At 27.8% G+C, this 25,098-nt stretch overlaps 3 protein-coding genes and 1 non-coding gene across 4 annotated transcripts; 3 read left to right on the top strand and 1 right to left on the bottom strand.

Annotated features, from left to right (window-relative positions):
* The first annotated feature begins 3,405 nt into the window (after nucleotides 1–3,405).
* Nucleotides 3,406–6,521, top strand: LOC101247888 (septum-promoting GTP-binding protein 1). Its single transcript, XM_004251466.5, has 5 exons — nucleotides 3,406–3,958; nucleotides 4,787–4,907; nucleotides 5,096–5,192; nucleotides 5,283–5,406; nucleotides 6,008–6,521. The coding sequence occupies exons 1-5, from the start codon at nucleotides 3,536–3,538 to the stop codon at nucleotides 6,170–6,172; spliced, it is 930 nt and encodes a 309-aa protein (XP_004251514.2). The 5' UTR covers nucleotides 3,406–3,535; the 3' UTR covers nucleotides 6,173–6,521.
* Nucleotides 4,786–12,735, bottom strand: LOC101256358 (homeobox-leucine zipper protein HDG2-like). Its single transcript, XM_004251987.5, has 13 exons — nucleotides 12,418–12,735; nucleotides 11,518–11,622; nucleotides 10,620–10,810; nucleotides 10,396–10,513; nucleotides 9,919–10,110; nucleotides 9,391–9,840; nucleotides 9,028–9,129; nucleotides 8,735–8,935; nucleotides 8,470–8,644; nucleotides 8,085–8,362; nucleotides 7,881–7,976; nucleotides 7,331–7,704; nucleotides 4,786–7,146 (listed from the first exon to the last, which is right to left on the bottom strand). The coding sequence occupies exons 2-12, from the start codon at nucleotides 11,605–11,607 to the stop codon at nucleotides 7,342–7,344; spliced, it is 2,256 nt and encodes a 751-aa protein (XP_004252035.1). The 5' UTR covers nucleotides 11,608–11,622; nucleotides 12,418–12,735; the 3' UTR covers nucleotides 4,786–7,146; nucleotides 7,331–7,341.
* A 2,825-nt stretch (nucleotides 12,736–15,560) lies between these two features.
* On the top strand, nucleotides 15,561–15,632 carry TRNAE-UUC (transfer RNA glutamic acid (anticodon UUC)). Its single transcript has one exon. It is a non-coding gene; the product is annotated as a tRNA-Glu (tRNA).
* A 4,923-nt stretch (nucleotides 15,633–20,555) lies between these two features.
* Nucleotides 20,556–22,289, top strand: LOC101247402 (vascular-related unknown protein 1-like). Its single transcript, XM_010315368.4, has 3 exons — nucleotides 20,556–21,134; nucleotides 21,569–21,625; nucleotides 22,008–22,289. The coding sequence occupies exons 1-3, from the start codon at nucleotides 20,790–20,792 to the stop codon at nucleotides 22,128–22,130; spliced, it is 525 nt and encodes a 174-aa protein (XP_010313670.1). The 5' UTR covers nucleotides 20,556–20,789; the 3' UTR covers nucleotides 22,131–22,289.
* The last annotated feature ends 2,809 nt before the right edge of the window (nucleotides 22,290–25,098 follow it).

Below are 25,098 nucleotides of genomic sequence, written 5' to 3'. Positions count from 1 at the left end.
TATAATTCTTTAAATACAAATGTTGGGGTTGCAAAGTGAAAAAAATATATATTCAGAAAAGAATTAACATTTAAATTCGAATTTCTGGTCGTATTATTCCATAAATTTTTGAAACAAATGCCACCTAATTTTAAATACCAAAAAACATAATGAAGAAACAATGAACCTTCTTTATTATTATTTTTTTTAAAAAAACATGTACATGTGTGCACCCACATGGGACATTATTATTAGCTCATGTTAAGATTATATTCCATATTATTATTATTATTATTATTATTATTATTATTATTATTATTATAAGGTATGAAAAAGAGCCATTTTTTAAAATAAATTTGGTAGAGAAAGAGAAAGATGATGAGAATTGATTAGATGACATGTGGTTAGCATTTTCAGTCCCTTTGTTTTAAATAATTCTACTTTTTAAAATATTTGAACCAAACATAACTAATTTTCAATTATTTGAGATGTGTATCTTTGGTTCATCTCCATGAATATTCATAACTTTTTTTAGATTTATTAATATATTGTTCAAATGTTCAATCACCCAAGTATTATGCTAGAATTGTATTGTTATTTTACATTTTGAGGATAATATGCTTCTAAAACTAATTTAGTTATAATATATTTTCTACATTGAGACGTAAAAAATACTATTATAATTACTTGAATCTTAGAAGGTGAAAATATGACGAATCATACATCACAAGGACTAAAAATTAGATTTCATCAATAATTGAGGAACCCATAATACTCGTTCTGTTTAATTTCACTTGATCCTTGTACTAAAAATTTCCTTTTTACTCGCTCTACATTATTACAAATTAAGAGAAAATTTATAATATCCTCTTCTAATACATGTATCCTTATCATTAATTATATAGAGTATTAGTACTATTTTTTCTTCTCCTAGTAGTCGAATTCCAATTTTCAAAATACAATTAATAGAATAATTTAGTAAAATAGTCTTTTAATAGATATTTCTTAAAAAATAAAATTAAATTAACACGAATCAAATATAATGAAACAGGCATAATCATACTATCCTTCCTAAATATATAAATAAACTTTCGAATGAGTGACCCTCACATGCTATATATACTTTTAAATATGGATATTATTATATGTGGTTGCTAACTTGTTACTATAAAGTTTTATTAATGACAAATTGCCTAAAAATTCCCAAACCAAACGAATATCCTCCAATAATTTTAATCAATTAAATCAGTTAAATGTCTCCTAATTAGGTGTCGTGGGCCATACCTAATCATTAAACACGTATTATTGTAGGGTTCACGTAATTTCGAAATCACTCGACTATTTATTAATTAATCTTTTACTATAATTCTCAATTTTTATACTTTTATTTAGGTTCATGTTTTTGATCGTTAAGATATATCGTGTCCTATCGTATCTAATAGTCTCTTTTCAATTTTTTTTTTGAAATATCTTGTTATGTCGTACCGTGTCATGTCTAATCGTCTCTTCTCAATTCTTTCTTAAAATATTTTTGTCTCTCCTTAGATCTATCAGTGTCAACCTACCACACGTCTTCACCAGAGCCTCTGTGCTCCTTCTATATACATGTGTGAACCATCTCAGTCTCGCTTTTCCCGTTCTGTTCACCACTGATGTACACCAACGATTTACCTCCTATAATATAGCTAGTCCAAAAATCACTCTTTAGAATTTATATTTTAATTCTTGATGACACATTCTTATTTATAGATTATCATATACGAACTTTGATTTCATCCATTCCATTTCAATGCGACATCATCATCGATCTCTCTATTTTCTTAGACGTTTTAAAGATTTTTCGTAGTGTTAAAATAATTTTAATTTTTTTTCTAATACACGTGGAATATGAGAATTTAAAACTCATGAGTAGGTCTTGCGGGCCCTCAATCAACACGCTAATCAATTAAAAACATGTATTATTGTTGGGTCCAAATATTTTAAACTGCTTAAATATTATATCATTTTCTATTTTTCTTAAAAGAAAAATAATATCACTATTTATTCTTATAAAAAAAAATGAAATTTTACCTTATTAGAAAATAGATAAAAAAAGTATACTAGAAGTTACAATTTTTTATATAATTTAAAATACATTAAAAGATATAAAAGGAGTTATCACAAATACAATAATTTATTTTGGATCTCTAAAAAACAGTAATAGTATCACATAAAGCGGAATAGAGCATACAATTCTTAAAGAATCACAAAACTTTAATTTCAGTATTATTAACATTTAAATATATGAAAAACTTTTTTTTTTAAAAAAAACACAATCAAACCTCTTTACAATAGTCATCTGTAATAATATTATAACAATTTAAAAAATAAGTCAATTTTCATAATTACATCATATTACATGTTCTGTATAGTAATATTTCGCTATTACTATTAAAAAAATATTCATATAAACAACCAAGAAATCTGATTTTTTTCATACTTCCAAACTTATTAATCAATTATTTTTTTCTTGAAAATAAGATTTTTATTTATTTTATGGTATATATAATAATATAAAATAAAATAAATAATAATTTATGAGTGGGGCACCTCTTTCCAATTTAGATACCTTACATGGTTGCATGATTATTGGCTAACTTGGCTACACGTGAAAATTGACCCTTTCTTCATACATTTGTCGGTTCTTTAATTAATTTACTAGTTATTAATTTCTCCATTTTTTTACGATAAAATAGAATTCGTAGTTATTATCTTTTGGGTGTATATTAGATAAATTATGTTTTAATATAATATATAATAATTATGTTAAAAATTGTATTAAATATATTCCGTGTGATAAGCTTGATCAAAAAAGTTTTTTTTAAAATGATAAGAGAACCTTGTTATTTATCAGACGTGCACGAGATAAATTTTTGCTTCGATATATTATATCCCATGAGTTACACCGAACTCGCACTAAACGTGCCCCATATAGCAATTTCAATCGAAAATATGTTCTGCACATAAAAAAAACTCACTTTAATATAATATTTCGTAAACTATATTAAAATAACATTAAACGTGTCATGTGCGACGAACTTAATAAAAAAGACGGGCAAAAGATAGAGTTTACTTTATTACAAAACATTTGCTTTATATAAAAAGATATTTACTTTTTTTTTAATCTCACCAACCTATAGACAACTATATTTGAAAATAATAATTGCATAATTTATATTTTCATTTAAACCTTTTAAAACGGTCAACCGTCCCTAATTACACGGCAATAGTTACAAACTTAATTAGCCATTAACCACACATTAAAAATAGAAAAAATAAAATGAATGGTAAAAGTTCAAATTATTTTAAATTCCACACAAAAAAACAAACTCTAAGAAGAAGAAAGAAAAATAAATAAATAAATAAAAAGAAATTTTGATTAATAATTCAGCAAAAGAGTCTTTGTCTTTTTTTTTCTCTCTTTTAAGGCCAAAAGAAGAAGCTAAGCACTATAAGCATTAGCTCCCTCTTGAGGCCTTTTTTTTTTCCTTAAGAAATTAAATCACCAAAAAAAAAAATGACTAAACGTTTGTTCCTTTGTTATAGAAGAATGGTTCATTTGAATATGAAAAGAAAAATTATATGTAAATTTACAATTTTACAAAAATATTTGAATTCATTTTGGAACAAAGTTCTTGCTTGTTGGTTAGGTAAGTCTATCAATTATAGACAATTGTCACATAATCAATCTTTTCCAACCACCACCGCTGCCGCCACGGGGATGCCATCTCCGCCAGCTGGGGCGGGGATGCCATCTCCGCCAGCTGGGGCGGGGATGCCATCTCCGCCAGCTGGGGCGGGGATGGCGTCCCCTGGAGGGTTTTCGGAGAATATGTCATCCACATGTTGTTGTGATCATTCTAAGGATTCATCTGAGAATGTTGTTGCCTTGAAGATTAGTCTTTTGGGTGATAATCAAATTGGAAAGACAAGTTTCTTGGTAAGTTTTTTTTTTCTTCTATATATATTCAAATGAGGTATCATAGTCAGATTCATTTTTCGAAGTTGAACCTCCATGTTGTATTTTTCATGTTCTAGATGTTTGGTTTGATGTGTGGAGTTAGAGTCAGATTCATCTCTATTCTTGCTATATATATATATTGGAGGTTTAACCTCCATATCGTGTTTTTCATGTTCAAGATATTTGGTTTGTGTATGTAAGGTTAGAGTCAGATTCATCTGTATTCATGATATATTCGATGTTGAAACTCTATGTTAAGTGTTTCATGCTTTAAATGTTTGATTTTGACATGTGTGGGTTGTAAAGATGGATTGATTTAACCGATGAGTTTATTTTTTAAATTCTTACCATTGAATCCATTGAAATTTTGAAATTATGAGTTCAAAATCTAATATTTAGTGAAAATCTTCTAATTTTCTAAGTATTAAGTATAAATAATTTGTATCAAAATTATTGGTTTCAACTAAACTAACATAGTAAATAAGGTTGCATCCTTCTTGAGATAATGGACCTTATGTTTTCTCATATGATTTTAGATAGTTTTTGTTCCATAGACAATCTTTTGAGATTGAGTTATGTTTAAGATTCATTTCTCATTATTAAAAAAATGAATTTTCAATAGAATTAATTGGAAATCCATAGGTGACAAATAAAAAATTCAGATGAATTTCTAACTCGACGATCATAGAAAATTCTATTTTTTAATAGTGTTATTAGCAATATTATTGATTTATGTATTTGTAGTTTTAATTTTGATCCATATGTAACTAATTTTTGTTGTTTTTATTTTTTCTTTCCAAATTGAAGAGAAAATATGTAGGAAAAGAGGAAGTAGATGAAGGGTTGTCAACCAAAGGAGTAAATCAAATGGACAAAACTTTATGTGTGAAAGGGACAAGAATCTCATATAGCATGTGGGAAGTTAAAGGTATAAAAAAAAATTATTTCGAATCTATAGGTCACAAGTTCGAATCGTGACAATAGTTACGAATACTTTTATTAGATAAACTGTTTAAATTACACTAATTTGAGTTACAATCTTTTTTAAAACTCTGCTAACACGAGATGTTTTTTACATCGTGTTGATCTTAATTAATAATAATAATAATAATGCAGGTGATGTTTCTGGCCCAACTCAAATTCCAATGGCTTGTAAGGATTCTGTAGCAATGTTTTTCATGTTTGATCTCACAAGTAGATGTACACTCAGTAGGTATGATGTTTAATTTATATATATCGACAGTATATATACAATGTAATTTTTATATTATCAGTATAATTTAACGTGTCGTTTTTTGTGTAGTGTCCTTAGCTGGCATCAACAAGCACGTCAATGGAATCAGACAGCAATTCCTGTAATGATAGGGACAAAGTTTGATGATTTTGTGAAATTGCCATTGGATCTTCAATGGACAATTGCAAGTCAGGTATATATTATTTTCATTATTTTTTATTGCTTACGGATCTTAGCGTACGATTTGAATTATTTTTCTCTTGATTTTGGATTTTAGCATCTAAAGGTTTGTATGTGCAAGCGATTTAGGTATGTATTGATAATGATTAAACTAAAATGTTTATTAAAAGTGTTTAAAATTTAATATATGAAGTATAAACATGATTTTTTTTATTTGTATACATAGTATAATTTTCTATATATACAATAGAATTTTTCAAAGAAGAATATTTAAATGACCATTATTCATTTTACGTAGCTATAACATTATGAGTTTTGAGCTAAACTTATAATAATTAAAAATTAGTGTCAACAAAGAGTGACAGTTTTGATTGCTTTGAGAACTTTCTTATCTTTTGCGTTACTTTCAAACCTATTCTGAAAAAAAAATATTTTCTTGAATCAGTGGTCTATTGAAACTCAAAAAACACCCTCTCTATCCTAGAAAGGTGTTTACCTTATTGTCTTAAGACACATGTCACATGTGAAACTATACTGAATATGTTATTGTTATTGTATCAGTTTAGCGGTTTCGTTTTTGATACTTATATTATACAAAATGTGACTTTGAACAGGCAAGAGCATATGCAAAGGCACTAAATGCACCATTATTTTTCTCTAGTGCAACATACAACATTAATGTGAACAAGATATTCAAGTTCATCACTGCTAAACTCTTCAATTTACCATGGTCATTGGAGAGAAATCTCACAATTGGTGAACCTATCATTGACTTTTAGGTTTAATTTCTCTTATTTTCTGTAATTAAAAAGAAAAAAAGAAGAAAAAAAAGGTTTGCTTTTTTTTTTTAATTAATAGTATATAGATGTGAGAGAATCCAAAAGATTCGGAGAAAAAGAAATGATGATTCATATAGCCAACCGGTCACTAGGTAATTGTTTCCACCTAGTGAAAATTCGGGTTGTCTTCATATGCCATTTTATGCATTGGAGAAAATATTTCCATTTCTTTTTCTCATTTTTCTTTTGATGTACTATGGTGTTGTAATTTACTAGTTACTTTAATCAACAATATTCATCGGTATTGATCGAGCAATCAATAAAATGATACGAGAAACATTGACGATCAGAGTTCAAATCTCAACAGTCTATTCAGGCACGCTAGATGATTTATTCTTATGTCTATGCCTTTGTCAAAGTTAATTGATGCATGTTTTAGTTTAAAAACAAAAAGGTAACATGAAGTAAATGAAATAGTCAAAGTACGCACAAATTGAACTGAACAAATTTAAAAGATGTGATTGACACAAAGGGTTGTTTCGTATTAAAAAGCTACTTGAAAAATTGAGATGTTTATATCTCCAAAAGACTATCATAAGCAAATGTAACCAACGAAAAAACATTTCAAGCAACGAAAAAACGAAAAACGAAAAATAAATAAAAACCACATGAAGTTCAAACTTTTTTTTATTTCATACCATAATACTGCAAAAGACAGACAAAACAATCTGCCAATTGCTACAATGTTTTGATGGACTTATAATAAGTCACATAACATCAAAAGGGTAATCCCTATTATTCTATTATATAGTTTTTTTATTATTATTTCTTCCTATCTATGGAATATTGCCACAAGAAGTCATTTCACGAACCTCTTTACCCTAAAACAAAAAAAAATAAAATATTTCTTCTTGTAATAGAAAGTTGAAAGGTGCGCTCTTGACTTCTTCTTTATTCCTTATTATCACCCTATCCTGCAATAACAAAAAAAAAATATAAATATTCGATTCGTATATATATATATATATATATATATATATATATATACTGACAGTATATTGTTATTAATTTAATTCAACATGTTATGACTAGTGCTTTAGTCCTTTCACTGGTAAAGTTATGATCACGATTAGAGAAAATTAAAAAATATATACTTACAGGAAACGCGATCAAGTTGGCTGAGGTAAGAGAGCAGCCTTGATCCTTTCAATAGTGCAAGCAATCAAATTGTTGACGGTAGCAACAGATCCCAATGAGATGTTAGCAACAGGGACGAACTCAACCAGAATCTGAAACGCGACGGTGAGCAAAGATCCACCAGAGCCATGATTATAAGTTCCCCTAACTCCTGGTGGACCATCGGGGAGAATTGCGAAACCAGAAGGCAGCAGAGAAACATGTTCTGGATCTCCACCATTCAAAATAGTGTTCATTGTGCAGATCTCAACTGGTGCATAGATCACATAGGATCCTGTTGGATCAGTGCTATTCTCTTGGAGAATCACAATGTTGCTCTGGTTATCATTCTCACCCTGCAGTATTAAAAAAAACGGTTATTCGCAATTTAAACTTATACATTTTCTATGATATCAGACTAGACAGAAGTCTCAGGTCATGATGTCAGAGCATGTGAAAAGACGTGTTAAAAAGGAATATAACTTTTTAACTTTTTTAAATGAAATGATTGACGTAAATTTCGAGAACTTACAATCATCCTTAGTAAAGAGACACAGTTGCCTGTCTGAGTGCCATTAGCAATCTGAACAATTTCTTGGAGTGGACTTCCATTGGACAGAATGTCCCACTGTCATAAAAAAAAAACGCGTAAAAATCAATGTTTGTCAGTCAATGTATATAACTTAAACTCTATTATTTGAAAAAAAAACTATTAATTAAAAGAAAAAAGTGTTACCTCGATACGCGTGTTCTCATTACGGAGGTAATCGAACACGGTTTTCGGAGCAATAGGGAGCCAGAATGAAGTAGCAGCACTTAGGACAATACCAGGTGGTCTACTAGGATCACCAACAGTTTTCCTAGTCATAATTCTAACATTTTCATCAGTGCCATTTCCTGCTGACACAGTTGTCCATTGATTACCTACAGTTGCACTCACTCCAGAGCTAAAGCAATTAATCATTCTCTCAGCCAATTTCAACACATTTTTTCTACTCTCCTCAGTTGTTAGCACTGCAAAGAAAAAAAATATTAAATTACGTCTGTGTCAGTTTATGTGACATATATAGTTTGATCACTAAAAAAAAGTATATCATATAAATTGAAACAGAATAACGTACGCATGTCATCATTGTTTAGAGTAGGTGTGACCAGAACACTTGCAATACGGTCACACTGTCGATCAAGAGCAGCGAGCCAACGCTTCGCACCAAATGCAAGACCAGAACTCACTAGTGGCTTGTAAATAGTATGCACTGTTGAAGCATCAACTTCAACATGCTCAACCCAAGTAACCTAAACAAAAATTAAAAGTATGAGCCATAATATATAAGTTACGTTAAAAGTGAACAGTAATCGTTATTTCTATTTGTGTGTTTATCATACCTTAGAGCATCCATTTGGTGCATCTTCAATAAGGCATCCAGATGGCCTTTTTCGAGACCTAAGAGCTGGACCAGCGCGTAACTGGTCCAATGAAACATCGACAATTGCCCATGTTCCATCAACTCTGAGCTTGCAATACCTAGCAAAGTAGAATTCCCTAGTTGGAACTTGTGGAGATGCAACTTGAGTTTCAGCTAGTATCTGCAAAAAATAATAATCAATTATATATATACTGACAGTATAAAAGAATTTTTTACCGACAATAATGACATGACATATATATTATGTATTACCACTTGTATTACTCCATTGGGATTTCCAGCACCTCCAGTTGATATCACATCAACACATGAAGCCCTTGAGACAATACCAGAGAAAATACTGGCCCAATGATTCTATAGATAACAAAAGAAATTATTAAGTCGGCAACAGTCTTTCTACCCCGTAAAAGTAGGGGTAATTAATAAGCCAGTAAGAATCTATAAAGTTATCTTTTTGAAGATCTATCGAAAACAGACTATAAGTTTTGTTCACAATAATCAAAGTAAAATTGACTCACAACATGATTAGAACCTAATTATTTACACTATCAGTATATATAACACAAATCTAACTATATTAACGTAAAAGAATAGAAATAAAATAAAAAAACTTACCACATTCATGAGAATTTGAACTAGGTCAAGCTTGTTCATTATGACAATAGAACTATCCCTTGTAGCCTCAGTAACAAATCCAATAGGTCTAGGTCCAATTCCCCTAGGAAAAACCCTAAAATACTCATCTTCATTTAGCATAAATGCTGCATTTTCAATGCTAGGGGACCAAAGTGGTTCTTGTATATATGCCATTTGAACAAATTCATCCATAGCTGACATAACAAGCTCAATGATAAAGGGCTTTTCAATTTCACTAATTGGTGGAATAATCATTGGACTCATAATTGGAACATCCTCAAATCCACCATTTCCATCGACGCGTTGTGGCATCGAGTAAGCAGGAAGAACTCCAAAATCAACAGGAGGAGCAGAGATGTAACCATTGTTGTTGTTTGGAAATACAGATTTTCCAACAACTCTTCCAGCCATAGATGAGATACGTTCGATCTATATAAAAAAGGAGAGAAAAAAAATTATTATATGACAAACGAATTTAACTTATTATATAACAATAAGTCTATATACCTCTTCTTTGAGTCTTGCATTTTCGCTCCTTAATTGGCGTTCTTCAAAAGACAAATCACCAATGTTGATACGATGGCCACCACAAGTAGGGCAAGATAGATTGCCCAAAGCTTCTTTGAGCCTCAGCATTTCTGACTTCATCCTCTCAATTTCAATGCGAAGATGTGTGTTCTCGTGCCTCTCAAGTTGATTCTGAAATAAAAGATAAACAAGTTTTAACTTAAATAGTCTATATATAGGGGCGGAGCTAGGGTATAGTTATAACAAGAGGTTGTTCATGCCAAAAATAAGGTGTGTGTATAATTAATGTATAATTTATGTAACAAAATATGTTATCAAGGGTAAGATAGAACAATCTAAATGAAAATCATTTTAATTAAAAAAGGGTGTTACTTTTTCTTCTTTTTTTTTTCTTTTTGAAAATCAACTAAAGAAAAAAGTATTACATAAAATATTTGAAAATGTAATTTAGTTTACCTTCATTTGAGTCCTCTTGTTCTGGAACCAAAACTTGACCTGCAGGGGCTCCAACCCTAACTCGCGACTCAGCTCCTTCCTTTGCTTGTCATCTGGGTGGGGACAATCCTTAAAGTACCTAAACACAAAAAAAAAAAAAAACTTAGTCGTATATCTTGTTATGTTATCAGTATATATAATAATTAATTAAATATTTTTTTTGATTCTCGTAAATTCATGCTTACGCTTCCAATTCCTGGATCTGATGTTGAGTGTGGCGATGATAGCGCTTTCGCTTGCCAGTAGCAGTCTCACCTTCTTCTTGATCATCATTATGATCATCATCACCACCACCAAGGTCTTGACCAATTGAAGTATCCAAGGTATTTGTTACATTTTCCATTGAATTAGGTTGATTATCCATCATGTTACTTGGCTGTAATAACACAAATAAATTAAATTAAATTAAAAAAATTAAACAAATGAAAATTTTCAAAATGTTATATGTTTTATATTTGATGAAGGAAAGTGAAGAAAGAACAAATTGAAATATAATTACATTTATAAGAAGAAAAAAGAAAAGGACATAAGTCCTTTTTTTTAAAACTGAAAAAAGTTTATTTAATTAGTTTGACTTATAAGTTACAAATATATAATAAGAAACAATTATGCAAATGTTTGGAATTTAGTCAACTATTTCTTGACCAATTCAAATAAAATAAAATAAAACAAATCCATGACACAGTTCCCTAGATTCAAGAAGAATTTTTTCACTTGAAAATAGCAAAAAAAGAACTTTTGTCTTGTTGAATCTTACTTTGTATTTTTTTTATATTTAAAATTTACTTATGAATAATAAAAATAATATAATAAAAAATTATTTGTTAAAAGAATATATCAAATCAAACATGATTAGTAAAAATGGATGAAGAGGTTAATCAAATATGAAAATCATACAAGAATTAAAAGAGATCATTAAAACTTTAAAAGGGTCAAAATTATTTTATGTGATCATAGATCCATTTTTTGTTTCAATCTATATGGTTTCCAAAAAAAGGGTTGATTAGCGTTCTTATATATGTTATAACATTTTAAGAAAAATAATTTACATTATTAATATATATAAATATTTTTTTTATTTACCTGACCAAGCGGAATCTCAGTATCATTTGTTCCATCATTTTCAACCAACGGCGGCACCAAATTTGCCGGACGGGAATGTACAGCCGGCATCTTGCACTCTAAAACCTAAAACAGTAACATAATCAAGATATTCAATGATAAATTCGTAAAAATGTGCCAAACATAAAAGATGAGACAAAGATTTTTCATAAAAATACTAATTTAAAAGGATGTTCGTAGATTTGACTATGTTTTATTGTTGTTGAAATTATTTGTAGACGTCTCTATTAAGAGAATCTTCAAAGTTAAAATAAAAAAAGATAGTCCGATGCAAATAAATAAATAAATAATTTAAAATGAATTGCACGCAAATCTTGAGTAATACAACCATGTTTTTTAGCTTTTTTTTTTTGTGTGTGTGTGTTGGGATCCTTGCCCAACTCCTCATTGTTCATGTGTTTGTTGATTTTAAAATTTTATGTATACATATATAGATTATCCACAAACTTTAAAACCTCTAGCAAAAACAAAAAATTACAATGAAATTGATGCTACAATAGAAAAAGAATTTGCAGGAGCCATATGAGTAAGTATATATATACATACACACATATATACATGTATATGGTGTGTGTAAATTAATTAAAACAAGCATCATAACACAAAAAATCGATAAGATGCATCTACAACAACATCAACGTTTCAGTACCAAACAATCGAGGTTGACTGGTTAAACACATCTAACAAGAGAAAAGGAAATGAATCTAAAAGGAATGGAAGAAGGGTGTATATCGATTAAGATGCATCTACAACAACATCAACGTTTCAGTACCAAACAATCGAGGTTGACTGGTTAAACACATCTAAAAAGAGAAAAGGAAATGAATCTAAAAGGAATGAAAGAAGGGTGTATAGGCATACTTGAAGTGAAGCTCTTTCTTGTTGCTATTGAAGCACTCAAGAGAAGGAGCTATTGAGATTTGTGTGTTGAGAGTGAAGTGTGAGGCTCTATTTATAGTAAAACAAGTCAAGATTTGGACATGAACTAACTTTGACTATTTATGAAAAAAGACAAATTAAAAATAAAAATATTAGAGGGTTACACTTGTGTGGAAATTAAAAAAAAAAGAAATTTTGAAAATTAGAGGAGAAATTAGCTATGAAGAAGAGAAAAATAAAAATTAATGGAAAAGAGGAGCAATTGAAAAACTAAGAAGAGTGTATGTTTATGTGAGTAGGAATTGTGGGGTATTTGGAATTGGAAGCATAAGTATGACTAAATTCAGAATTTGGGTCAACGTTTTATATTGCTCGGTTAAATATAAAAAATGTATTTATATATTTACTGAATGCGTTAAGAAAAATAAATAATTTAGACTAAACTTATTAAGATCGGTCAAACACAATATTTGAATTAATTATGTAAAGATTATGAGTAAGAAGCTTCTCGAAGTTTGATTATTATTTTTAATTGGAGTACACGAATTAGTTGACTATGCACGTGCGAATCGTATGAAAGATTTGTAACGTGCGCATGAAATTGATTTTTGTAATCCATGCTTAAGTTCAAACCATATAAGTAAAAATGAACTGAGAGAGTAATTATTTTGAAAAAATTAATTATTTTAAATTAATTATCTATAAATTTAACAAACTTGACCTTGTGCCCTTCAAATTGTTTTTTCTTCCAAAAATTGTCAAAGTTAGTTTTTTTTTTTGTTTTTCTGTTTTTTCCTTTTGGGTTAAGTCATTAGTTTTTTTTTTTTTTGGGTTAAAAGTCATTAGTCAAAGTTAAACAAGTGTTTTTCATGCAAGGTGCAGCCTTGATATTTGTGCTAATATAAACCCAAAGTTCCAACCATCTCCCAACTCCATTTTAAGAAAAAACAAGTTAAGCATTATATTTTGAGTCTTAGAGATGAGTTTGTAAAGAAATTGGAGAGAAAAGACAGTAGAAATTAGTTGTGAGTTAATGACTTTGTAACTAAATTATATGACTATTGACTCAATTGTGTAACCAAATTATTTATTAAGCAAGACAATTTTTTGGTTGAGAAATTGTTTATTTGCATGAGGACAGGGCGGATCCACGTGGTGTCCGCCGGGTGCTTGAGCACCGATTAATTTCGTTACAAAATATATATATCTATGTAGAAATCGATAGGTATTTGTATAAAATTAATATAGAGCATCCAATGAATAAATCATATAGTTGGCCCAATGGTTCTAGGATGGGTACTTAAGACTCTTTTAGTGTTGTTGTACCAAGGTTCGAATCTCATTGTTAACACATATTTTTTACAAAAAAATAATTTTAAAAAAAACAAGAGAATATTTTGTTGAAAAATAAATACTTATCACTGCAACAAAAACATTTTTTAGCGGTAATAAATATGCACATTAACAAAGAATGTTAAAACATTTAGCATTAGTTAATTATCATTAAATCGAATGTCGCTATATGTTTTAAAGACATCTAAAAAAAGCGTTAATTGTTTCTAAAATAACATATTTAAGTGACACTTAGACTATTATTGTTAATTACTACTAAAGATCATTTTTGATGTATTGATAGTTTTTAAATTTAGATTTTGATATTTGACAAGTAAACAAAAATACTTTTTGTTTCAAAATATGTATATGTAATAAATGAAAATGTTCTGGCGGCGGAAGTGGCGGCTAGGAATATCGGTGGAAATGGCGACAGTAATGTCGGTTAGAAAACAACAAAAACATCGATGGAAATGGCAGTGGGAATTACAATGGAAATGTCGGTCCAGAAGACAACAAAAATATCGATGGAAATGGCAGTGGGAATTACAATGGAAAGGTCGGTCAAAAAGAGAATAAAAATATCAATGAAAATGGCGGCGGTAACGACAATGGAAATGGCGGCGGCAGAAATGACAATTGGAGCCTCGGGATGGGGTTAACTAAGCGGCGATTGGAAACAGATAATTCTGTAGTACGCCACTTGTAAAAAATTGTTTTTCCTACTTCAATCACCAAAATCGTCATTTTTAAAGTTTTAGAAATTTATTTTTATAAGGAAATTATTCTCCAAAAATATTTTAACCAACCAAATATGAAATAAACAATTAACCAAAATATTTTAATTAGACAAATATAAACATAAAAGTAAAAATCTCTTGTAAAGTATCTTTTTGAGTTAATTTTGAATAAATAAATTACATAATCTAATAGGACTTTAATTATGGTATGGTAAACTTTACTCGACCCATTTAAATCACAAATCCGTTATCGGCCAGCGGTTAGAAATAGTAACGGTTTTTCTAACCGTCAAGTAAGAAATAATAAACATAAGAAATAATTTATGAAGTTGTGCGTGGTACAACTTTTTGAGCTGAAATAATAAACATAAGAAATAATTTATGAAGTTGTGCGTTGGTACAACTTTTTGAGCTGAAATGTCAAATAATATAACTTTGATGAAACAGGAAATAAAAGCTGACCATACAAGACGATTGAAATTAAGCTAAGGGTGCATTTGGTGCAAAGGAAATGTTTTTCACGATTTCTTTTTAAATTATTTTCTTTTAAAAAAACTAAATTTTTTTTTTATCATGGTGATTTCAAATTACTTAAGCTACTTTCGCCAGAAAAGTTATTTTCCTAATAATTTTTTAAGAAAAATGAAAAATAATATTTTTTAAATAGTTTGGACCAACTAAATATGAAAACATTTTCTTTTTTAAATTATCCAAACACACACTAAATTTTCTTTTGGTTTAATTTCAGATAAATACAATGCATGATTAAATAGGAATTTTAGTATAGAGTAATCTCTATTTGTCTCAATTTATAAGAAATTATTTGCTTTTGGATGAGCTTTAGAAAGAAAGAAAAAATAATATATAAATTAAACTCTTTACCTTTAATGAAAAATTTTTTATTTTATATAGTAATATAAATATTTATGACTCAATTTAGATCATATATTTCAAAAGTTATTTACCAGTCAAATCCAAATTGAAGCGGAAAGAGTAATAAATTATAATAGTAAGTAGTAAATATATTCATATTTTACCAATTGTTATCATTAATCCGTTATCGTCCAGCGGTTAGGATATCTGGCTTTCACCCAGGAGACCCGGGTTCGATTCCCGGTAACGGAATTTTTGTCCTTTTTTTATTACATCGAAAGAAAAAGAACTTCGAAAAAAATTATTCAAGAAATTCATGTTCGAGGGTTCGTGAAGAGTAAGTTAGCCAAAAAGTTGTATGTTCTATGTGTTTTTATAATTTTTCGATAAAAATTATTCAAGAAATTGATGTTCGAGGGTTCGTGAAGAGCAAGCTAGCCAAAAAGTTGTATACTCTATGTGTTTTTATAATATTTCGATAAAAATTATTCAAGAAATTGATGTTCGATGGTCCGTGTAGAGCAAGATGGCCAAAAATTTATATACTATATATGTTTTTATAATTTTCGATAAAAACTATTCAAGAAATTCATGTTTGAGGGTCCGTGAAGAGCAAGCTTAGCCAAAATGTTGTATACTATATGTGTTTTTATAATTTTTGTATATGTGTGTTGCATGTGTACGTTATGTCATGTAATTAAAACATAATACATTTGAAAAATAATAATGGATTATTCAAGTACTACTATTAGTCTCTCTCTCGTTTATATTAAGTGAACTGTTGGGGTACGGTCAGTGGTGGAGTCAAAATTTTTAATAAGAGAATTACAAATCTAAAAAAAGAGACATATGCAGTAGTCGAAAGGGGTTTGACATCTATTATATATCTAAAATAATCGTGTATAAATAATATAATTTTTCAACGAAAAGGGTTCGGATGATTCCCCACACACTTTTTTTTAGAAAATATTTTAAGAAAAAACTAGAGAATAGTTTCCGCTATTACGTTTATGATTATATCCAAAACTATTCTTCTAAGACATGTATTGTAAGTAAAAAAAAAAAAAGCTCATTAAATTAATAATAAACATGAAAAGAAAATATCCCAATAATTTATTTATTATGAACTAGAGGAAGTAACAATTTAGTTTTAGTATACATGCATGCTACGTGTATCACGTGAATATAAAAGATTGTATATAAGAAGAATAAACTATATGATATGTAATTGAAGCTACACTATATGCAATATTATATTAATTTAAATGACAAAAATATGTGTTCGTAAAGTTAAGTTTTCAATAATGAATATAAATTAATTTATTTCGTTAGTTAAATTGATCGATGAATATGAACTAATTATTTAGTTTTCTATGTTGGTCAAATTCATACTTTTAAGGCTGATAACTCTTTAAGGATAAAATAAAAAGGCCTAATCAAAGTTATCTGGACCTTGTTTAGACCCAAATCATCTTGGGCTTTTTTAGAAGTTGTATTTAAATAAGTGGGCTTTTGTTTGTGTGGGCCTAATTGAAACTTTTCATAGTATAGTTTCACATTCGGAGAAATTACATAAATTAATACATTTTAAAAAATAATTATTGATTTTAGCAATACTTTTTGTTATTTATCATTTATAACAATGCTTTATTAAATCTATAATATGTATTAAAAGTGAATTATGTGTGCAATATATATGAATTATAATTTTTTTTTTAAATATATCATGTTTGTTTGGTAAAAAATTGTCACATTGTATTATAAGTGTATTAAAATGTGTGATAAATGTATTATTTCATCATTAAAATTTATATTATATGTGAATAATTAATTGTTCTTTGTAATATGTATTAAACTTGTATTATAAATGAATTAAAAGTGATTAAGTGAAAAAATAATATTATTGCTATAAATGGTAAATATTTTTTTAGTATAGCATATTTATGTAACTTTCCCTTCACATTCTTAAAGGACCCATAGTTAAAGAAAAGCAAAGAACTCTCATATTCAGAAGTCGAAAGTTGTAGAAATGAGGATATTACGATGGACGTGTTGGTATATTAGTTAGGAAGAAATAATAAGAGATAAGGATATTCAGAGAAAGTGAGAATAACTTTTGTGGAGGATAACTATGACGATGGTTCAACCATATGAAGAGGAGATGTGTTTGGTTGTCTCAGTGTGGAGGTGTGAGAGCTTAACTCAGAAGAGATAAAGGTACGTCAAAAAAGTATTGGAGAGAGACGAATAAATAAGGCATGACACGATTTTTTTAACTTACCGAGAACATGACGATAAATAGAAGATTGAGGAGGATACGAATCAGGGTAAAATGTCACTATCTTCAACATCCTGTACTTCAATTACCTTTTATTTCATGACTTTTTTGGATTATTTTCCCTTGAGCGAACTAGGGTCTATTGAAACCACCTCTTTACTGCTATGATAAAAGTAATTAGGACTGTATACACTTTACCCTCCCGATATAATTACCAAATCATAACTTCAGGCTGCTAGGACTAAAGTTTGAAAAGTTCTAACTCAAAGGTTTGAAGATCTCAATCCTAACATAAAATATACATAGTTCAATAATGACATTTTAAAGTTTGTCAAGACTAGGTAAATCTAAAATGTTTTTAGAAAATTGAATATTGTTTCAAATAGGAATATTTATTTTCAAAATTCTTATGATTATGACAAACGTTTTGTCAATCAATTTTCTTTGCAAAATGGTGGATTCTCTTAGTTAATTTTCAAACTTTTCTATCTCAATTTGATAAGGAAAATGTCTAATTTATGTGTTTGAGTAGATTTATATAGAGTCCTAAGGGTTTTATTTGTTTAAAAGAAGATTTCAAAAATCAATGACAATAATATAACAATATATCTGTTCTAATCTCGTAAAATGAGTTTAATTTGAGGCTAGTTCAAATAAATTGATTTTTAACTTTTGCCTTTTAAATAGTTTGTTCTTTAATATTATATCGTAAGCAATCGAATTTATGTCGAGTGGACATAACTTCTGGAATATTGTAATAAGGAAATATTTACTTGACATACATTAAAGACCAACATACAATATGGACGAAAATGCATATATATAATATGTTTAAAAAGAATAATATATACATCAATTTTATCTTTATCTTTATAAAATAAAAAAATTATTTTCGATATATTCTTAGATAACACAAATTTCACAATGCCAAAATCACTCCAAACATCATTAATTATTGTTGTTGTTTGCTTGGACAACTTCTGCTAAGATTAAAAATTAATTGATCAAAGAAAACACAATTGTTTATGCTTCTCTTTGTTTTTTGAGATTGAGTTGGATAGTGATGTTAGATATGTTCTTATTGTTTAATTTAACTTATGTTAGAAGCTTTAATCGGATATTTTTTATAACAATATTTTAATAGATTTTATATTTTCCATTAAACAATAAACAATTAAACATTCCTCTTATTTATTAAAAGGATACATTGTAGACCAATAGTTTCTTCCCAATTATAAATTGCACAAATTAAGAAAATATTGGCATGATTCATGTAGCTTTTCCCAAGTAAACCTAATGTTTTTTTTTTCAAACATTAAAATAATTATACAAAATAAAGAGTCACAAGATCATTAGCACCTTTTTTTTTCTTCTATTTAGACAAGTTGGAAATGGTACTATTTATTTTGACAAGTATGTCGCCGATAGATGTTTGTCTTTATCAATTATTTCTTCCGTCATATTGTTACAGTTACTGTATAACCTCGACTTAAATTATATTAGGCAAGCCTTATGCGATAAACTTGAGTCAAAATACATTTAAAGGGGATCGATCCTGAATATCACATGGTTGATCACCTTTTAAACTATTTGAGTCATCACGAAGGACCTTGATTGTAATTTATAAGATGTGATATGATACTAATTGATTTTAAGATGTATATTGATTAATTTTTTAAATTAAAGGTCTTTAAGATATGTAATAATATGTGTTTAAGAAATATTTTGAATTTTTGATTTAGAATATATCACATTCACTGTATTGATATAGCTTCTTTAAGACAAAATGAAGATTTTAAAAAGTAGATCAAACTAATACTAATAAATAAAGATGAGTTGTGTATCAAATGATGAGTTTGATTGAATTTGAACAGATCAAAATGAATTGTGTTAATCAATGAGTAAAATATTGATCTGTTCAAAAGTTACTCAAATTACAACGATTTGAATAAAGATAAACTATAAATCAATAGACCATAACCTAGCTCGCTCAACTATTACCACATCTAATTCAATTGTTTTTTTTCTATAATTCGTAATTTTGTATTGTTATCAAATTCATATTTTTCTCGATATTATTATGACTATATCTAATATATAAACAAAATATATTTTGATAAAAAATTTCATGAGTCAATTAAAATAACTTATTTAGCCCAAATCAATTCAAACTCTTAAATATAATTTAATAAGACATGATCAAAGTAAACTAAATTAATAAATATTAAATATTAACTCTCTCAAATTTAAATATATCGATCAAATTATATTTTCGTAAGCTAATCGTCTCGTTATAAATATATAGTGAAATAATGCAAATAGTTACACTTTAATCAACAAGGTCAACTAAATATCTCTATCTTCCTTGAAAAGTTCTTTTCCATTTCTGCACGTTATCTCTTTTGTTTGTTCTCACTTTTTTTCTTTCACTTTCTTTCTTTCTTTTTGGTTGTTTGGCCATGAACTTCTTTTAACATTTTTATTCGGAGTTTTAATTTGATTTTAGTTTGTATTTATATTTTTTTAATTGACATAAATTTAAAAATATATAAAACTGAACAAGTTAGCATATAGGTTTTATGTGGCATTTTATGATATGTGTTAAAGAATGACAAAAGTCCTACATCGGTGATTAATGAGATGAGTGGACTCTTTATAATACAAATTTAAGTATTTAATAATACGCATCTAATTATAATTGGAGGGCATAAATATAACTAAAATCAAATAATTAAAAAATTATATTTATGTTATACGCCTATTCAAAATATAAAGAAACACCACGAAATTGTTTGCACTCCATATTACTCATAAATATTAATCTTTTTAATATGTATTCATGATTGAACACAATTATAATATTTAAATTTTGTTTTTTACTTTAAAAATGATTTTTTTTTTTCAATTTTTACAACTAAACATAGTAAAATAACTATTTAAATGATACAATTGTATTTTAATTAACTTCCTTCACCTGCCCCCTCACCAAGATTCCATGTGCCCCCTTTTTTCTTTTCCTTCCTATTTTCCTCAATATATATATACTATATAATATATCCCCTCAAACAATATAATATCAACTCTATTTCACAAAACACATATTCCAATTTCCAACCTCAAAAAAAAAAAAAATGAACCAAAGTGAAAATAATTTATCATCAACAAATGAAGATGAACAACAAGAAGAAAGTGGATGGACAACTTATTTGGAGGATTTTTCATTAATGAATAATCAAAGGGATTATGATGATGATAATGATGATTTTAGCCCTAATAGTTATTCTTTATTATCTGATGCTGCTTCTAATATTGCTCCATGGAATAACAATAATTATTGTAATATAAATTACAACAAATTAGTTATGAATGATGAATACTCTCCAAAGAAGTTGAATTTGAAGAAATTACCAAGAAACAAGAAAATCAATGATCCTGATTTGGAAGACACTGCTAGCTCACCTGTCAATAGTCCTAAGGTATTCTTTTATCGATAATTGAACTGTGTGATCATCTTATCTGAATATTTAAAAAAACACATATTCATATTTTTCAACATGTTATTTTTTTTTTTTTTGATGGAGTGAACTTGTGAAAATATTACTTTCTTTTTTGATGGCGCGGTGAAATTTAAAATCGGGCAGACATGAGTGTTTACTAGCCATTTCTTGATCTTGTATCTGAAAAATAACTAGTATTATCGAGTTTTAAATTTAACTGAAGTAAAATTTTATTTACTCGTGAAATTAATCAATTTGAAACTAGGTAATTACAATTACCATTTTTTAGTTATAGAGGTTGAAAATAGGGTATGGTTAGATCAAACACAATTATAATTGCTTACACTAAGTATATATAATTTTATGTGCAACTTCTAATTAATTGTATTAATATCTTGTGTGATTATCAATAGGTAAGCAAGATGGAGATCAATTACAGAAGAACAAAAAATAGCACTGGAAATTTTATGGTAGTATATCCCACAATAGTTTTACTTTAATTCTTTTTTAGCGGATTGAATTTTAACAAGTTAAAAATGAATCAGACATAAGCAGATAAAGTATCAGACTCGCCCCTTACACCTCACTACTAAAAGTAACTATCTTTCGTGAGGTAGAAAATCAACATAAAGTAGTCGATAATCATAATTTATTAGTGAATTTAGACCTGTTGAAAAATAGATTACGATTCTTGATTAGATCAATTTAGATTATTATTGATTTTTTCTGATGTTCTATTTAAAATGGATAAAAAATGAATCGAATGACGATTATTATAAGTACCCACATAATAATATTTTTTTTAAAAAATAAAATATTTTCATAATTTTTTTATTATTGATGATATTGTAGGGGAATGAAGGTAGCTCAAAACAATTTCAAGAAGTGCACAAAGTGGAAAGAGGCTATACAGATTTGAAGAAGAAAGGACTTTGTCTTGTGCCTTTATCTATGTTAGTCAACTACCATGGTTGATTTTTCCTCTCTTTTATTCCTCTCCATGTAAATAAATATTTGCTTTTATTTTTTAAAGTATATAAAAGATCATTATGTAAATATCGAAGTTTCACTTCGTCTATATTGTTTGGACTTTTTAAAGACATCAATAGATTATGTTTATTGAATTTTTCAAAACTAGTATTTTTTGAAGAATTTAATACAGATACAATATAGAAAATGAATAGTATGCGAAACTTGGTGTTTCATCATTGTATACTCCAGTAAAAACTCTTCTAGAAAAGGAAAAATAGAAATTGTTAAATTGGTTTTTCTCGATTCGATGATCGATATCTACTTGAAGGCTCCAAATATGATAATTGGTAATGTACTTTATTTTTCGACAAAATAATTTAATTTTCGATTAGCGAATATTATTTTTTCGCGATTTTACAATAAATTTGTAAAAGTGGTTAATTACTTGGTTTAATTTATTTGTCAAGGTCTTTTTTTTTTTTACTACACTCATTAAGAAAATATTAACTAAAAGTGCAATTTGACCAAATTATTCTTATTTATTTCTTGATCTAAAAAATTTAACCACATTTATCTCTCTACATATTTATTGAGTAAATGTACATGTCAAAACTATTAATCAATTATATGATTTTCTTCTATAATAATAATACTAATAACTACTAGTAATTTTTTAGTAAATATGACAATTAAAATGTATCGAAGGAAATCCATCATTGTACTATCTTAAATTGCTTAATTTTCTCCTTTGTTATATCTTGTTCATTTATATTTTTGATAATAAATCGTCTTGTTTGAAATTTATATATATATATATATATATATATATATATATATAAAAGTGCACTCAACTTGTCTAAATTTGAATAAAGAGGTACAAATTCAATTAAAGTTGAAAATTAATCTCAGATTGGAACTTTATTATATATTAATAAAGAGAGAAGATGAGACTTTTGCTAACATTGAGATTATTATTAGACAAAACGTTTAAAACAAGGAAAAATTGCTCAATTTCAATTAATAGTAAAAGATAAACTTAATCATTTTCCAGAATAAAAAAAAAGAAATGTTTAATGTCATTTTCAGGTTTAAATATTTAAACAACTAATTATTTTAAATTAATTAATTAATTTAAGACCCCTCCATGTGCATATATTTAGTTGGTGAGCACAGGTAACTTAATTCTGATAATATAACTAGCCATCAATTCTATAAGTTTACTCCTTTCTTCCGTCTATATTGTAAAATAATTTAGATATCAGATAATCTATTATAAACAATTTTTCTGTTCTACGGATATAAAATAAAATTTACGTATATTCTATTTCATTTTACGAAATCACACTAATGTATGATTTAGAAATAATCTGTATGATGAGTTGATGGCATAATAATAATTAACAACAAATGGACTATAATACTTCAATTAATTTAAAGATAATATAATGTCCAATATATTCCTCCAAAATACCAAACAAAATCATTTGCAGATCTGTATATAATATATAGTCTAGCTACAATGGATAACATTTTTTAAAAAAAAATATTATCAAATTAAGTGTTCATTTGACTCAAACTGAATCTCAAAGTTTTGTCTCTTGATCTATGTTATCATTGAGTTCAAACCACAATATGCTAAGCATATTGCTTTTGCTTGAAGTTTCACAAATTTTATACTTTCATTCACATAATTTCATGATTTGACTCGATAAATTACATATATTTTTTTCTTGGTCGATTAATCTATATAATCATCGTGTCCAAATCAAGTGAACTTGTACCCTCACTTATAAATATAGCACCTCAATATATCTCAACTTTTCCTATGAAAATTGCTTAAGATATCTACGGATCGTGAATACTTGATTATCAATTTAGAAATCTATCAGTATTTTTTATGAAAATTCACAACATATTTTCATCATGACATATATTATTAGTTTTGTTTCAAACTTATCGATTTGTCCATTAGGCGATACCATTATCAAACCTAAAATTTTTCATACCATGCATGTGAATGTGTGTTTTGTCAAATATAACAATTTATTTTTCTCTTCCTTCCCCATAGTGGAATTTGATTAATAATATTATCATATTTACCCCTTAAAAGTATAATGGTTAACTTTTTTGTCAAAGTCATTAGTGATGATGACTAAACTTAATAATTTATTAACTTAGCCAATGAGTTCGGAGAAAAAATAAATTATTCAAAACCATCTAATTGTGATGTAACATTAAGTGACTATGTAGTATGAACATTGAAAAATCCAAGACTAACTACATGATAATTAAGGTTGTTAGTTAATATTCCATTTAATCTTCTTGGATAAGCCTCCTAATGGCAGGTTCCAAGTCAGTTTCAAGCATCATTATGGGAAAAGCAAGTTACAAAATAATGACAGTCGTCAGATAAATTTAAACATATATTTTTTGTTTATTAAATATTGTTTTGACGAACGATTATTTATATCAATTATGAAAGTTGTAGATAATCTATGGCACTAGTGCATGACAGAGATTAAAGATGGACAAAACTTGATAGATGTGGGATCACACACATTATTTGAATTTTCTGATCAAATTTTAAAGTTGATAGAAAATTAGTGGCATCAAATTAAAGCCATTAAGAAGATGTTTATTATCCCATGAAGTAATTATCAGCTTTAAGTTGGTGGGAAAATCACAATTAATTAGTCAATCAAATTGTTAACAACCAAGAATTGGGAACATGGGCTGTTGATAACATGTCGGCTTAGTATTAGTAGGTAATATTTGACAAATTAATGACAAAATCACTTCCATCGAATTAAGTTCATAACACGTATTATTTGTTTTCATCAGATCTGATATGTCTCATGAATTCACCTCAGACTCAAAGAGTATGTAATATATATACATATATATAAAATGTAAAACGGATGGTATGAAATTCATCTGAAAAGTAATATACACTTCATTTTAAGAAGTTTGT

This window comes from Solanum lycopersicum, chromosome 12 (genome assembly GCF_036512215.1).
Source record: "Solanum lycopersicum chromosome 12, SLM_r2.1".
NCBI lineage: Eukaryota > Viridiplantae > Streptophyta > Magnoliopsida > Solanales > Solanaceae > Solanum > Solanum lycopersicum.
This window is presented reverse-complemented; position numbering and strand designations above follow the sequence as displayed.

What these genes read in the sequence shown, in the direction of transcription:
- LOC101247888 (XM_004251466.5), top strand. Translation starts at nt 3,536, where the DNA reads ATGACTAAACGTTTGTTCCTTTGTTATAGAAGAATGGTTCATTTGAAT. An exon ending in AGTAGATGTACACTCAGTAG is followed by an intron (nt 5,193 to 5,282) that starts GTATGATGTTTA and finishes TTTTTTGTGTAG; the next exon opens with TGTCCTTAGCTGGCATCAAC. An exon ending in AATGGACAATTGCAAGTCAG is followed by an intron (nt 5,407 to 6,007) that starts GTATATATTATT and finishes GACTTTGAACAG; the next exon opens with GCAAGAGCATATGCAAAGGC.
- LOC101256358 (XM_004251987.5), bottom strand. Translation starts at nt 11,607, where the DNA reads ATGCCGGCTGTACATTCCCGTCCGGCAAATTTGGTGCCGCCGTTGGTT. An exon ending in CTGAGATTCCGCTTGGTCAG is followed by an intron (nt 10,811 to 11,517) that starts GTAAATAAAAAA and finishes GTGTTATTACAG; the next exon opens with CCAAGTAACATGATGGATAA. An exon ending in CACCAAATGGATGCTCTAAG is followed by an intron (nt 8,645 to 8,734) that starts GTATGATAAACA and finishes ATTTTTGTTTAG; the next exon opens with GTTACTTGGGTTGAGCATGT.
- LOC101247402 (XM_010315368.4), top strand. Translation starts at nt 20,790, where the DNA reads ATGAACCAAAGTGAAAATAATTTATCATCAACAAATGAAGATGAACAA. An exon ending in CACCTGTCAATAGTCCTAAG is followed by an intron (nt 21,135 to 21,568) that starts GTATTCTTTTAT and finishes GATTATCAATAG; the next exon opens with GTAAGCAAGATGGAGATCAA. An exon ending in ATAGCACTGGAAATTTTATG is followed by an intron (nt 21,626 to 22,007) that starts GTAGTATATCCC and finishes ATGATATTGTAG; the next exon opens with GGGAATGAAGGTAGCTCAAA.